Below are 13,503 nucleotides of genomic sequence, written 5' to 3'. Positions count from 1 at the left end.
CTGCAAAAAGTCATGTGAAGAATTTAAACACTCTACTCACACTTAAGAGTGAGCTATTTACTTCTTATAAAACTCTAGTTAGTATAATGAGATTTTGCAGAATGGTGGAGGAAACATTTTTCCAACAATATGACTTAAATGCTGATTCTGTACATTAAAGTGAACCCTATCCTTTTTCTACCAGGAATCAATGCAGAATACTTCATTATTGACACACAAAAAATGACAGATTCTTCTTCAATACAATGAACATAAATACATTTTCTTGGGCCATGTATTTACGAAAGAGATTAGATATAGTTCCTGTACCATATTTTAATTTTTGTTTCAATGGAAAAGATATTGAAGTGTAATTAACCAAAAAGTTTTAATACAGCATATATTAAGACAGCTCAAATGTTTATTTTGTTCCATTACTTTTTTTATCCCTAACTTAAAAAGAAATAAAGCCTTTCTTTCAGCCAGAACTTTCTGCCACTTGAAATTACTAGAAGGCAGATTGCCTATGGGAAGATTATATATGAATTTGTGGTTTGGCTTTTGGGTGTTGGGTTTTTTTTCAAACCCTTGCTTTCCTTGTGTCTAAAATACATCTTTTTCAGAGTAGTATGAAAATATTAGCCAATATGAAACGTGACAAGCTTTTTGTAGAAAAAAAGTGATAGCATGTAATCATGAACTACCGGTGAACTATTAGACACAGGTTACACATTAAGCACATGAACAACATGCTACTTCCAAAAGGCGTAGGGTGCAGAGTACCTCTAGTTTTCATGGCAGAATAATTCGTGTGATTACTTCTGTGTACTGACAATAATTTGTCACAAGGGGTTTTATTAAATTTGTATCTCACTTCCTAGTATCTTCAAAGGCATGCAAAGTACTCACCTTCTATCTTACTATGCTTCCATCACAGGGGATGTATACTTGAAGGTAGCAAGACAAGCCTCACCACAACTTTTCAAGGAGAGGAAAGGATGGAGGCGTAGTATGCACATGTACGTCTTTTGTTTCTGACTATGCATTTGGATGTTAGCTTGGAAGTCAGATAAATACCGTCACAGGAAGCAGAAAAAATCTTGACAGGGTGTCCACGGCTTCAGGTTAAACCAAAGCACAAATGCAGAACACCGCATAATTTTGAACTAAGCTGTGGTTTATCTCAGACTGTGTGAAAAAGAGAATCACCCAGATTTGCAAATCGATGCTATATTATGGGATTGAAATTAAAGTCCAAGGTGGATGAGTTTGGTACCACGATGAGTCTGTCCTTCAAACTCCAAGGTTTCCGAGTCAGTGTGCACCTCCCGTGCTGTACTCCTACCATCAGGACCTCCTCGGGCTTGTCGCCAACTCGACCAGCCTCGCAGCGAGCACAAGGTGCGATGCCCACAGCGCTAGTTGCACAGATTGGTTTGCGTTTCTAGCCCTTTTCAACATAGCTGTGAACGCACAAGTCGCTGGTACCCTCCCTCACACCCTGCCGCGTACTCCCCAGAAGCACAACCCGCCTCCGTGTCCCGACCAGGGTGTGCGCAGCCCACAGAAACCCCCAGCAGCCGAGCCCGCCCGGGGTGAGAACCGGGGCTGTGGGGAGACTTCCTGCCGTCGATCAGAAACTCCCTGAAGCCGTGAGAGGTGCTTCTACAGGTGAAAGCTGAATGGACCACCCTAGTCAACCCCTCGCTGCCCCCCGCTGTCCCCCCTCTGACTGCCCATGCCGTTAGCCGTTTGCGGCCGTTAGCCACGGCGGGCGGGGCAGGCGAGGGCGCAGCCCCCTAGGGGGACCGCTGAGGAGAAACGAAAGCGAAGGGAAGGCTGTGGGCGGCGGGAGATTCCCGGGGCCGGTGGAGGTGGAAGCGCCGCTGCCTGGCAGGGGAAGCCGCGTGTGGGGCGGCCAAGCATCAACCGGTCAGGGTGTTGCAAGGCCGGGGGCGGTGAGAGTCCCCCAAGTACTCGGGCACGACCCGTGACTTCAGGGCACCTTCAGCAGAGCCTGGCTGGGCGCTCCTGTCCCAGCCGCTGATGCCCCGGGTAGAGCAGTCGCGGGCGATGCTGTGCTGCATGCCTGGCGTGGCTTTCATCCCCGCTTTGCTCGTCAGCTGGTCCTCAGCCTCCTTCATCATCTCCTATGTGATCGCCGTGCTGGCGGGGCACGTCGAGCCCCTCGTCCCCTACATCAGGTGAGGCGGGGGCGGCGGGATGCGGTGTGGATGTCCGTGTTAGGTTGGAGGTTCTGAGGAACAACCTCAGCGCCGGGTCCTCGCCTTCTCCCCGCGGCCTGTGGCGCCAGGCCGCCGGTGCGTCTGTGGGGCTCCCCGGGGGAAAGAGAAGCAGTGGTGGCCGTCTGCCCGTGAGAGGGGGCAGAGCAGGGACCTGCTGTACGCTCCTTGCCACTCGTCACACTTCTAGCACCCAGGTCTCTCTGAGATCCACAGGACCCAAACGCTGACGGAACGTTCCGTGCGGGAACTAAAGTGTGCTACAGGCCTGATCCTAGCAAAACTTAAGGAATATGTGGTGGAAATGTACTTTTGTTTGTATAACGCCAGAACTGAGCCAAAGTGCGCCAAATGGTAACAGGACTCAAAGCCCTACACCCCCTCAAACACGTGGTTGTGTTTGTTTGTTTGTTTTTAAAGCATAGGAACAATGAATGTAAAAGGCTCCTGAGGGGTAACTGGGATCTCTTTTCTATAACCTTAGTCACTTAAACGCAATTCTGTGTCAATTTTGTTTTATACATTGCTTATGTTAACAATTAAATCTGAGCTGTGAAATTATTTAGCACTAAAAGGGTTAAAGGTAAGCCAGAAATCAAAGCATGATCTCTGATAAAGATCTAAAAAGCCTTAACATACGTCTTTACAAGTACAACTAGACCTAATTCCTTGAAAGACTTTATGCACATGCATAATTTCATAAGATTGGTAACCTGATTTGTACATAGGTGTAAATTTGATTGAAAATTAGTATGTGTCATCGTAAGCAAATGAAATGGTGTGAATAAAACCACAACTCACAAGAAAGTAGAGCTTCATTCAAACTGATCCAGAGAAAGTTGGGCTTCATGCTTATGTTAGCGAGACTTTTTTAAGATGCTATGTTCAGATCAGGACTCAGCATTTGGAAGGCCTTGAGCTTGTACATGCACAAATACCCTCCTGCCTTAACAATTGTGGTTATACTCATATTCTGATTACCTACAGGAGTTTACTGACAAAACCACTTGTAACCAATGCAATATATCTATTATTAACCAGGAAAAATAAAGCATTTGTTGTAACTGTGTTCACACTCAGTACATTATGATCAGAAGATTTGTGACAAACTGTTTCTTACATTGAAGCTATGTCCTTGAATAAAATATGAGAGAATAGACCTTTTTTCTTTCTGTATAATTGTGTTTTCAGCTTGTATGATTGTTTTTGACAGCCCAGATATCTCAGTTGTGTCATTCTTTTTTGAGAGGTACACCATACCTGCAAGTCACACCTATGTAACTTGGATGAATGTATTACACCTGGCATAGTTCTGTCAGTCTAACTGAACATCTCACCGACAAAAATTCTTATCCTTTAACTATAGAATCACAATAAATGTCCACATACCCTAAAAAAATACACAAGACATAGGAGAATGTCAGTGATGAAAAAGAAACAACAAACCCACACACAGGCCCTCTACATTTGCTAGTAAAGATTTTAAAAGATGTCTTGTTTATTTTACAAGTGTTTAACACAACACATTCACTGTTGGTGAGCGACCTGTAATAATTCTGAAGGTACATGGTCTAAGCATGTCTTTGCAGAAGATGCATTTGGAAGTAATAAGATGATTCCTTCTAAGTATTCAGACCAACTGTCATACCATATTGCATATTCTTCTCTTGCAAGCAGTTGTTTTAGCCTAAGAAGCTCAATCATGGGATTAAGAACGTGATTTAGTGAAACTGGGAGCGATAAAAAAGGGGAAGAATGTTGCAACATTTCAGTTGTGCAATATTTTAAAATGAACCATAACAATTAAGTAGAGCTTGTATGTGGAAATTCCAGTTACATGAAAGAGAAAAATATTGACAAATTTTAGATCAACATTTCTAGAATTCCTATTTACATTCCTCAAGTATGCTATGTATGCCTTGAGGTAACTTGTTAGTTTTGTTTCCCATGTAACAGCTGCTACAGTGAGAGGAAGACCACATCTAAATTTGTGACTGAAACTTTTATAAACTGTCACCAAGAACACTATACAAACACATTTCTGAGTAGATAAAAATGAGTATGATTTTGTGTTTTCTAGTGGCAGAGCTGTAGAAGAGGATTAGGTTGTGTCCAGGTTAGTTCTTTTGCTCATGCTAGTCAAAATCCAAACTAACTTGGATGTGCTGGGATGGCTGTTTGGTGGTTTGAATTCTCAGTGAAAGAGTAAAGGGAAATTTCCTTAATGTATTTGCTGTCAGGTAGTACCTCTGGATCAATTACAGTCCCTGTTAGAAAAATATAATCTTCCTACTCTAAAAATTTGGGGCTTCAGTTTGAAGAGAAACAATTTATGATGGCTGTGAAGAAAATTCAATGATGATGAGTCTTTTGTCCCTAAAATATTTATTCCCTGTCTGATTTACCTTGTCTTTCCACTCTTCAGAAGACTGCTTCTCTGTAGTAGCATTCTTAATGAGACAATGACACAAATGCTATCAATTTCATACATGGTTCCCCTTCTTTTTATTGTGCTCTCCTGTGCATCATTGCAAGTAAGGGAGCACATGTTTCTGTTTCATATGCACCATTTGTGTTTTTTCTTTTCCAGTAAAAGAAAGCAACTGTCACAAAGACTTCTTTTTTCTCCCAAAGCAGCAGATCAGAAATAAAAAATGTACACAAATTTTTATTTAGCTTCAAAGATACCTTGGTAGAAAATACAACATTAAAAAGATTGTGTCCTTGAAAGTCCAGTGCAGTATGTTTTAAATACATTGTATATATGATAGAATATTCTTGGTGTGAAATTCTTGAAGGCATACAGCTAAGATCATTGAGTTTAAAAATCAACAGTAACAAAACCCATCTACAAAGCTTTTGCCTGAGGAAAGATTTGAGTAAAAAATGAACAGAGTTCCGTGCAGTTTCAGGTTATTTGGATTGCTCTTATGATGTGAAGTGTTCCAAGACCTTCAAATGGCTTTCTTTGCATGTGCCAATTCCATTTGCTTCTCACCTGAAGTCCTTTAAAAGCTTTGAAGTGATCACAGTCCTGTACTTAGCATAGAGCAGTTTCTGGTTTGCAGAAGTCCTTCAAGGCTGTCACAAGTAGCACACTTTTAAAATGGAGTCCATTGTCATATTAATGAAAACATTCCAGAAACATGAGGAAAAGATGTGAAGTTCAAGGTTGAAAAATGGGCTGAGTGAACCATGGATTATGATGATTTTCAGAAGTGTCAAACAAACAAGTGAGTTATCGTACAATTTTCATTGATTCCACTATCAAGGAGAAGTGAGACTAGTACAGAGTACAGGCTAGAGCAAGTCTTCAGAAAGTATTACAATAAAAAACAGTTGAACAGAGCTATGGAGCTTACTGTAGAGCTTAAGCATGCAGCAGACAACATTCCAATTCATATGTTTATTACACACATAGCAGCAGTCCACACAAGTTACATTTCTCTTGAGTTTTCATGTGTACATCTCATTTGTGTTTCATAGATCTCAACTAACTTAATTTCTTTCTCTTCCTGCTTTAGTGACACTGGAACTAAACCTCCAGAGAGTGGTGTCTTTGGTTTTATGATTAATATTTCAGCACTTTTAGGTATGTATAAGATACTTGGTTCACACAGCAGTGACATAAAAATTAGCCACAACTGTCTGCTTACTCTGCAGTACATACAATATTCTGCAGTAACAATACTCCATAGTCAAATGGTAGTCTCAGGTAGATGGAAGTAATATCTAGAGAGTCAGGCCTTTAGAGTCAGTAAATGCAGGTTTAAAGGCACTTCTGTCTTTTGAAAGCATCTCATCACTGCAGAGTAGTCAGTGCAGCTGGAAAAAAGTGGAAGAAAGCTGGCATAATTACTTTGCAAAAACTGTATCTTTAATGTGGGGAGACATTAGGTTCTAGGATGATGCAGTGAAGGGAAGAACAGTGTTAAAGCAACCCTAGGTTTCCTCGCTAAGTGTCTACTGCCCTTAGGAAGTTTTGCACTTTCTATTCACTTCTAAGGAAAGGAGGATCAAGAGCTGTGTACCTCTGTGTACAGGTAGTCCATGATAACCTTCATGCAAAGGAAAAATCACTTTTTTTAGCTTTTCTAAGAGCCTCATTCAGTCACAGTATGTTGGTGTGGTTTGTGACTTTATATCCCTATACAAAGTTCTTGATTCATTTTTCCAACTGTAGATAGGCTGTACTAAAGAGTAGCCAGAACTGGCACAAAAGCTTTTAAAATAGTTTCTGGATACACAGGCAGTTGTATTTTTGTCTGGTTACACTGTAAAAAAAAGTATTAGTTTTTCAGGGCATCTGTTCTAAGGAGATGTAGTTCTGGTACAAGACTGTGTAAGGGAGCAGAATGAGTTCTCCTACTTCCAGCTTATAGTTCCATCTCTCTGAAACATCTGTTTCTAATGTGGAATGCCAGCGCCTCTGTGCCTAATGTGCATAGGAGAAATAAGACCTAAATTAGTGTTTTTCTTGCAATTATTTCTAGATAGAACTAATGTGCAATGTTAAGACTAAGATAATGTTGAGTTCTACCTGAAAATAATACATCTGAAATTCCCTACCTTTCTTCTTCATCCAAGCAGAGTTACAGGCAGTGTTACTTAATGTCTTGTGCTTATAATTTTGTTCTGTATGCCAGCATATTTCAGGGCAAGGTGTTAAAATGTAAGCAATACATGACCATTGAACAAAATACGTATTTTTTGTTTGTTTTTCAGCTGTAATTACAATGTGCATCAGATATTTATTAATAGAGAAGCAAAATGAGTCATCACATTTTATTAGGTCTTCATGCAACATACTTTCATTATGTATTGGATTGGTGGGCTGTGTTGGAATGGGCATAGTTGCAACTTTTCAGGTATGACCTTACATTTCTTATCATAAATGAAACTAAAGTTGTTCTAACACTTGAAAAAATCAAATAGGTAAGAGCAGTTAGCTTTAATACAGTGTGAATATTTGGCAAATGCAGTAAGAATATCTTCTTTGCTCCTGCCTTTTTTCAGTAGCTTTGGAAAGACAGATTTGCTTTCTCCCTATGTATTAATTTTTCACTTGTACAGTTTTGTCAGTAAGGGTTGGGGTTTTTTGCAAGTGTGCTTGTTTTGTAACACATCTGTGCTAGAAAGTAATACAGATGTTTTTGCTGTAAAATTTTTACTCTGAAAATTTTACCGTAAAAAAGCTTTGCTGTTTGCAGTTTCATTTGCTTACGGTCAGGTAGGGCAGAATAAGTGAGACTAGGAAAAGCACTTGTACTTTGACCTGAATGATGGCATGCACACTAGCATCATCTAGAATCTTGATCTGTTTTGTTACTGGATATTCTACTTGTTTGTGTTTTAAAGGAGAGATTCTTCCATAGGTAGGGTATCACAAAAGTACAGGCCACACATAGTGACACCAGATTTTTATACACAATTCCATCTGTTGTGGAACTTGAATAAAAATGGCTTATGTGGGGAAGAGGAAGAGAGATGAATAACTGAAGGGACTAACAATGTAAGACCTTCATATCAAGTGTTTATTTTGGGTAACACTTTTTCCCTTTTCTCTAATATATAACTAATTTTCTGCTGACTTAGTTCCTGGCCACTGGAGGGTGGGAGGTGAAGCTATTCGTAACAGCTGCCCTGAAATTTACCATTAGTTAGAGTATGGACCCACAAATGCAGATTAGACTTTCAGTGCAAAGGGATGAAAATGTTTGGCAGGGTAAAGGCAGAAAGGAGGTATAGGAACCTCTGAAGAAAAACACAAGCCAGTTTCTGTTAGTGGAGATGTTAATTGGTAATAGACCAACTGTTGAACAGCATTAAAGTTGATCTGCGCTTCTATGTGAACATGGGACAGGCCTTTGACCTGGTGGCTTTAGACATGGTTAGTTTGCTTCTTGTTCTCCATTTTCTTTCATCTTCCCTATGTATGTAGACTGTTGGGAGAAGGGACTGTTTCCCACTGTTTTTACATGCCCAGGATAATGTGGGCACCATCTTCTCAGGGCTCACTGATTCCTACCACTGTACAAACGGTAGCAACTAACCATTGACACTGTGCTGATTCTTTTTCCAGGAACTGTCTGTTCCCAGTGTCCATGACATAGGAGCTTTGGTGGCATTTGGCTCGGGTGTTGTATACATTACACTTCAGTCTGTTATCTCTTACAAGTCCTGTCCCAAATGGAACACCTACTTAGTGTGTCACATAAGGATGGCCATATCTGTAATATCATGCATTGCTTTCATTCCCAGTATCCTTTGTGGTGTATCCTACAGTTTTGCCTTTATGCATTCATGACTTTTCCTTTGAAGTTAAAGTATTGCTGATGAAGGATGAAAATGGGGTTACAATCTTTGCTTAGGGCTCTCTAATATTTCTGCTATAATAATGTATATAGTGTGTCGGGACACCGTAAAGATAAGGTTCAGGGTCTTCTAAGAAGCTGTATCTCTTCTTTCAGTGGTATATTTAAATACAATGCCCAGTGTTCTTTATAGGATCATATGATAAAAAAGCTAGACCAACTTTACAACCTGCTTCCTTTGCAGGAGCGTACAGAGAAAGGTCTGCAAAAGGAGGGCACCACTTCTCAGTGAACCTAACACATGGACATATAAAATACAGTTGACATACACAAGATTTCCTTCATGCCAAAGCAGATGGTTTTGACCATGTTGGTCAGTGCTTGGCTTCCTTTGATGCCTTCTCTTGAGACACACTCAAGACACTAGCTTTTCCCACAGCCTGCTGAAATCGGAGTCATTCCATTGATTTGGGTGGTCTTTAGGTGATCTGCCAGTGTTGAAAAGTGGTTGTAGCACATAATTACATCAGCCAGCCAGCTGCAGCCTGCTTTTGATTTCAGCAGCTGTGAAAGGGCTTTTAAAGAGAGCTCCAGTTCTGAGGGAAGGTTATAAGGTATATCAATGCACCTATTATGGACCAGTGGAAACCAACATGGTTCCCCTTGCAGGACTCTGCTCCCCAGGTTCTTAATCATGAATGTGATCTAGGTCTGGGAGTGTCTCCTCTGTACTTTGGAAGAACTTGCAGAAACCTCTCTTCTTCCAGAAGTGTGTTTTGATTGCTGTTGTTAGTTAGTTTTCAATTATGTATTTCATTCACTTGTTTTTTAATACTTCGGTTCTGTATTCTGATTGTTCAGGTTCTCCTGTGTAACAAAAAGGGAAGATGGGGTCGTTCTTTTGTAAGCAGACATTATCACTATTACTAAACTTTTATAGTTTCCTTTACACTGTGTTTTTTCCAGTGATTGTGTTTGCATCACAAATTTCCATGACAAAAATTGATTGGACTCCAGGAGAAAAGGTAAAATATCATTAAGTAGCAGACTTGCCCTGTATCATATTATTTGGGCTATGCTGTTATGTGTATCTAAAAGTGTGCAGCATTACAAATGCTTTAGAGACTTTAAGTAGTACATTTTCTGTAATAGATTTGTGAAATCTCACCAATTTGTGTAATGCTGGCTTCCAGTTATTTCTTCATTAGGAAACTGCCTTGTCACTTGCGTGAGAAAGCTTGTCAGAAGTGGGTCAATCTTCAGAGTGTTAGACTTTCATTTTAACCAAGCATTCGAAACTTACCCAGGGGAAAAAAAAAAGATATTCTGAAAGTGAGTTGTTCTACTTCCTTTTATAGTCAACATTTCTTGAAAATGAGCTTCATGCATGAAACAGAAGTGGAACAATTTGATACTGAAATGTTTGAGCTTTTTTACAGCACAGGTTTTCTCAGACTTTTCACCATTCTTTGTTAGTCTTTGCTGTTGTGCTAAACATTGGCAGTCTGACTTGAAGTGTACTAAAGTCAGTATCAGGTATTTGAATTGATTTCAGTGTTCTCAGAATGAGAACTGTGAGAGGTAAGTTTTGATTTTGGACACGCTTTGCCACATGGAGCTATTAAAAAACCAGGTTAAGTAATGAAGGGAGTGTATCCTTCTCAAAGAACTTAATAAAGGCAAATTTGGCAAATTACTTCAGTCCAAGAGTGGCAAGGCAGCTGAGATAAATCTTCACGAGTAGATAATCCTAGTAATATTTACCCCTCAAGATGCAAGGAAGAGAAAATGTTTTTTTCTGAAGCAGATGGCATGTTTGTTGATGGCATGTTAAGAAACACTTCACATCTGTTTGTGTCATATTACATAGGTTTTCTATGACAGTCTACTTAAAAGCAAAGGTCTCATCAGGAACTCTTGTACAAGAGTAGCCCTCCGTTTTAAAACATTGTGAGAGTTTACTGTCAGGGCTAGTGCTACTGAACTCAATGTCTCTGAGTAAAGTTTTTTAGTATGGGCATTTGAGTATCCTTCACACTAAGAATGAAATTTTTTTTCAGGTGCAAATTATATTCAAGCTATGTTTTGATCTTGTGCTAAATGTAGCTTCCGTGTACTATTTTTTATGTTATTGCTTAATGGAACATATGCCACCTTGATAAATGTTAAGCATCTGAAAAGAAGAAATTTGAATTGGCTTTTGTACAATAGGGCATTGGGATGATTAGTCATAAGACTTAGAATAATTGTTGAATTTACAGAAATAAATGTCCACAGTTACTTTGTTTAGCTGTTTTATCTCAAAATTTATTTTATGTCTCGTACCATCAGGATTATACTTACCATTTTATGAGTGCAATTTGTGAATGGACAGTAGCCTTTGGTTTTATCTTCTTCTTTTTAACCTTCATCAGAGATTTTCAGGTTGGTATCTGCATATTTTATCAGTGACTAAGAAGTGCTATGAATTGTATAGCAAATAATGCAGTAGAAAATTATCGTTCTTTATCTCAGCTAGATATACCAAAGCTATACAGAAACAAAATATTTGCCCCCTGTTTTCTAAAACATAAAAATCAGGTTTATAGATTGGTTTAATAAGTGTGTGGTGTTGAAAATTATTCAGTAAATGTATACATTCTACTTATTTACCTTTTTTTTATTTTTTTGGTAGAAAGAGGCCCCCTTAAAGGTGACATAATGCTAAAATAAATGATGCAAGTAAAAGTGCATTTATTTCTACCTGAGGGATTTTGTATCCATTGCATTAAAACCAAATATGTTCCCTTGCTTTTAAAGATTACACATATTGATACATATTGTATGATTTGTACAAGAAGGCATGTCTTGAACTTATTTCCCAGTCTTTGCTGCAGTGTTTCAGGGGACTTTCGTTTTGTACAGTGATATAAAATGCTGAAAAAAATGAATGTGTGAGGCTTAACTTTGACAAAAGACCTGCAGAACAATCAATCAAAAAAAAATTGCTCGTGGTCAGTGCCTTCTGGAGATTTGAGGACAAAAACCTCCTGGATATTACTGTAGGTGCTAGGATGATCACAGCCTCCTCACTCTTCTTAGTCTTCAGGATACTTGTTTTCCCTATAAAGTAGTTGCATCTTTGCAAGACTGGAGCAGAGATACTAAGGCAGAAAAGACTGAGTAAAGCTCCTTCATAGTGTAATTAGAAAGATGAACCAAATCAGTTGTAATCACTGTAGATGTCATACACCATATGTAGGTATTTCATACATACCATTGCCTCATGGAAGTCCCAGACTAGATTCAAGCACTTGCATAACTGTAGAACTAGCAGTTGAGATCACATATGTGAGCCAGTTGGTGCTGTGATAAATTTCTGGAAATCATAGTCAGAATTGGTGGTGGTGGGAAGAGAGGAAAAACAGTGAGAATCTTCCAGGTCCTCTGGTATAAAACCCAAAGTTAATTCACTTCTTCACTTACCTGCTTGGTCAGCATAGAAATGGTTAATATTTACATATAATGTGTACACAATCTTCATAACCATATACAAAAATCAACTTTCAACTAAAGACTCAGAATTAACATACATTCTGCTTAAATGATAGCAAACATTTCTACCCAATAGTACTGAATAGACCACAACTGTAGAGCTTTCCCTTATTCCAGTCAAACAATACCCTAGGTTCTGCAGAAAAAGATACTTTTTTAAAAGGCATATAATTGCCTTCTAAACATGGGAAAATACTTAAGTACCATTCAGGAATGTGTGCATCATTAAATTTACCATTTGGGTAGGGAGGAACTTATTGCCAGTTCATCACTCTTTGATGTATGTGTGTGTATATACATACATATATATGTATATATGTATGTATGTATATATATATGATGGTATCTGCTTTATCTGAAGTCAAATTCTTCCATTGGAGATACAATTTCCAGACAATGCTGTAGTCCCTGGAGTAACTAAATTAATTGTTAAGTTTGCTTCAGACACAGATACCAGTGTGTTCAACACTGAAAGTGTGACACTGTGCAAATATTGTGAATATAATAAATAAGAGAAAGTGATGGAATTAAATAGCAATGCAGTAACTTTAAATTACAGGCATGAAATCATTTTTCATGTTTGACAAAGACAAAACATTTTTCTAGATCCTGTCCTCTTTTTGTCCTAATGAGTGCTCACAGAAAGCCAAATCATCAAATCAAAAAAACAGCTGCCAAACTTCATAAGCCTTCCTTTTTGTTTTCTTTGTTTTTTTTTTTTTCCACAGTATGTATTTAACTTAAATACTGTTTTTATCTCTTGTACATTGTATCACAATTAATTTATCTTAAGCTGATCTTGTTTTATTTTTCTTTTAGAGGCTTTCTTTAAGGATATCAACAGAGATACATGAAGACTCCTGGTAGTGGAATAGACTGTATTTTATATATATGAATATTCTAGGTTTTTACTTACAGAAAATGTTGCAGAGCAACAGGGACTTACAAAGTTGTCTGAAGAGCCCATGCCATTAGCTCCACAACATCTATAACAACATCCATTAAAAAAAATTTAAAACTTGCAGCAATGTTCCTGCTACCTTTTTGCAATATTTTGTAATTTTTGTACTGTTTGATATATTAAAAATACTGTAACAGAAGCAGCCTGTAGAAGCACTTGAAAGTTATTCAAAGACTTTTGATCTCCTCAGCTTCTCCCTTTTGGATGCATCCGTACTTCTTCATCTGTTATAGTCTGACTAGTGGCATTAATTTTAAACTTGAGCAAGTACATTTTACAAATAGTTGGGAAAGACAATGGAAAACACTAAGGCTGAATTTCTTCTCTGTTAAGTTGCAAGAATTGTGGAAGAAGGTGAGAGCAGAAGCACACATCTGTATTTCAAGTCTAGAAATTTTCATTTGGCCACACTATGTTGCCTGTTTCTGATGGTATACAAATCCTAGTAGAAGTTTAAACTATATTGCTTGAA

General features: G+C 38.6%; 1 protein-coding gene across 1 annotated transcript; it reads left to right on the top strand.

The window, feature by feature from the left end:
- The first annotated feature begins 2,052 nt into the window (after window positions 1-2,052).
- Window positions 2,053-12,937, top strand: DRAM1 (DNA damage regulated autophagy modulator 1). Its single transcript, XM_054387077.1, has 7 exons — window positions 2,053-2,183; window positions 5,747-5,814; window positions 6,948-7,090; window positions 8,305-8,482; window positions 9,503-9,561; window positions 10,868-10,960; window positions 12,890-12,937. Exons 1-7 carry the CDS (start codon window positions 2,053-2,055, stop codon window positions 12,935-12,937), a joined length of 720 nt encoding a protein of 239 aa, XP_054243052.1.
- The last annotated feature ends 566 nt before the right edge of the window (window positions 12,938-13,503 follow it).

This window comes from Indicator indicator, chromosome 14 (assembly GCF_027791375.1).
Source record: "Indicator indicator isolate 239-I01 chromosome 14, UM_Iind_1.1, whole genome shotgun sequence".
NCBI classification, from domain to species: Eukaryota; Metazoa; Chordata; class Aves; order Piciformes; family Indicatoridae; genus Indicator; species Indicator indicator.
The sequence above is the reverse complement of the archived record's forward strand: the minus strand, read 5'-3'. Positions and strand labels throughout refer to the sequence as shown.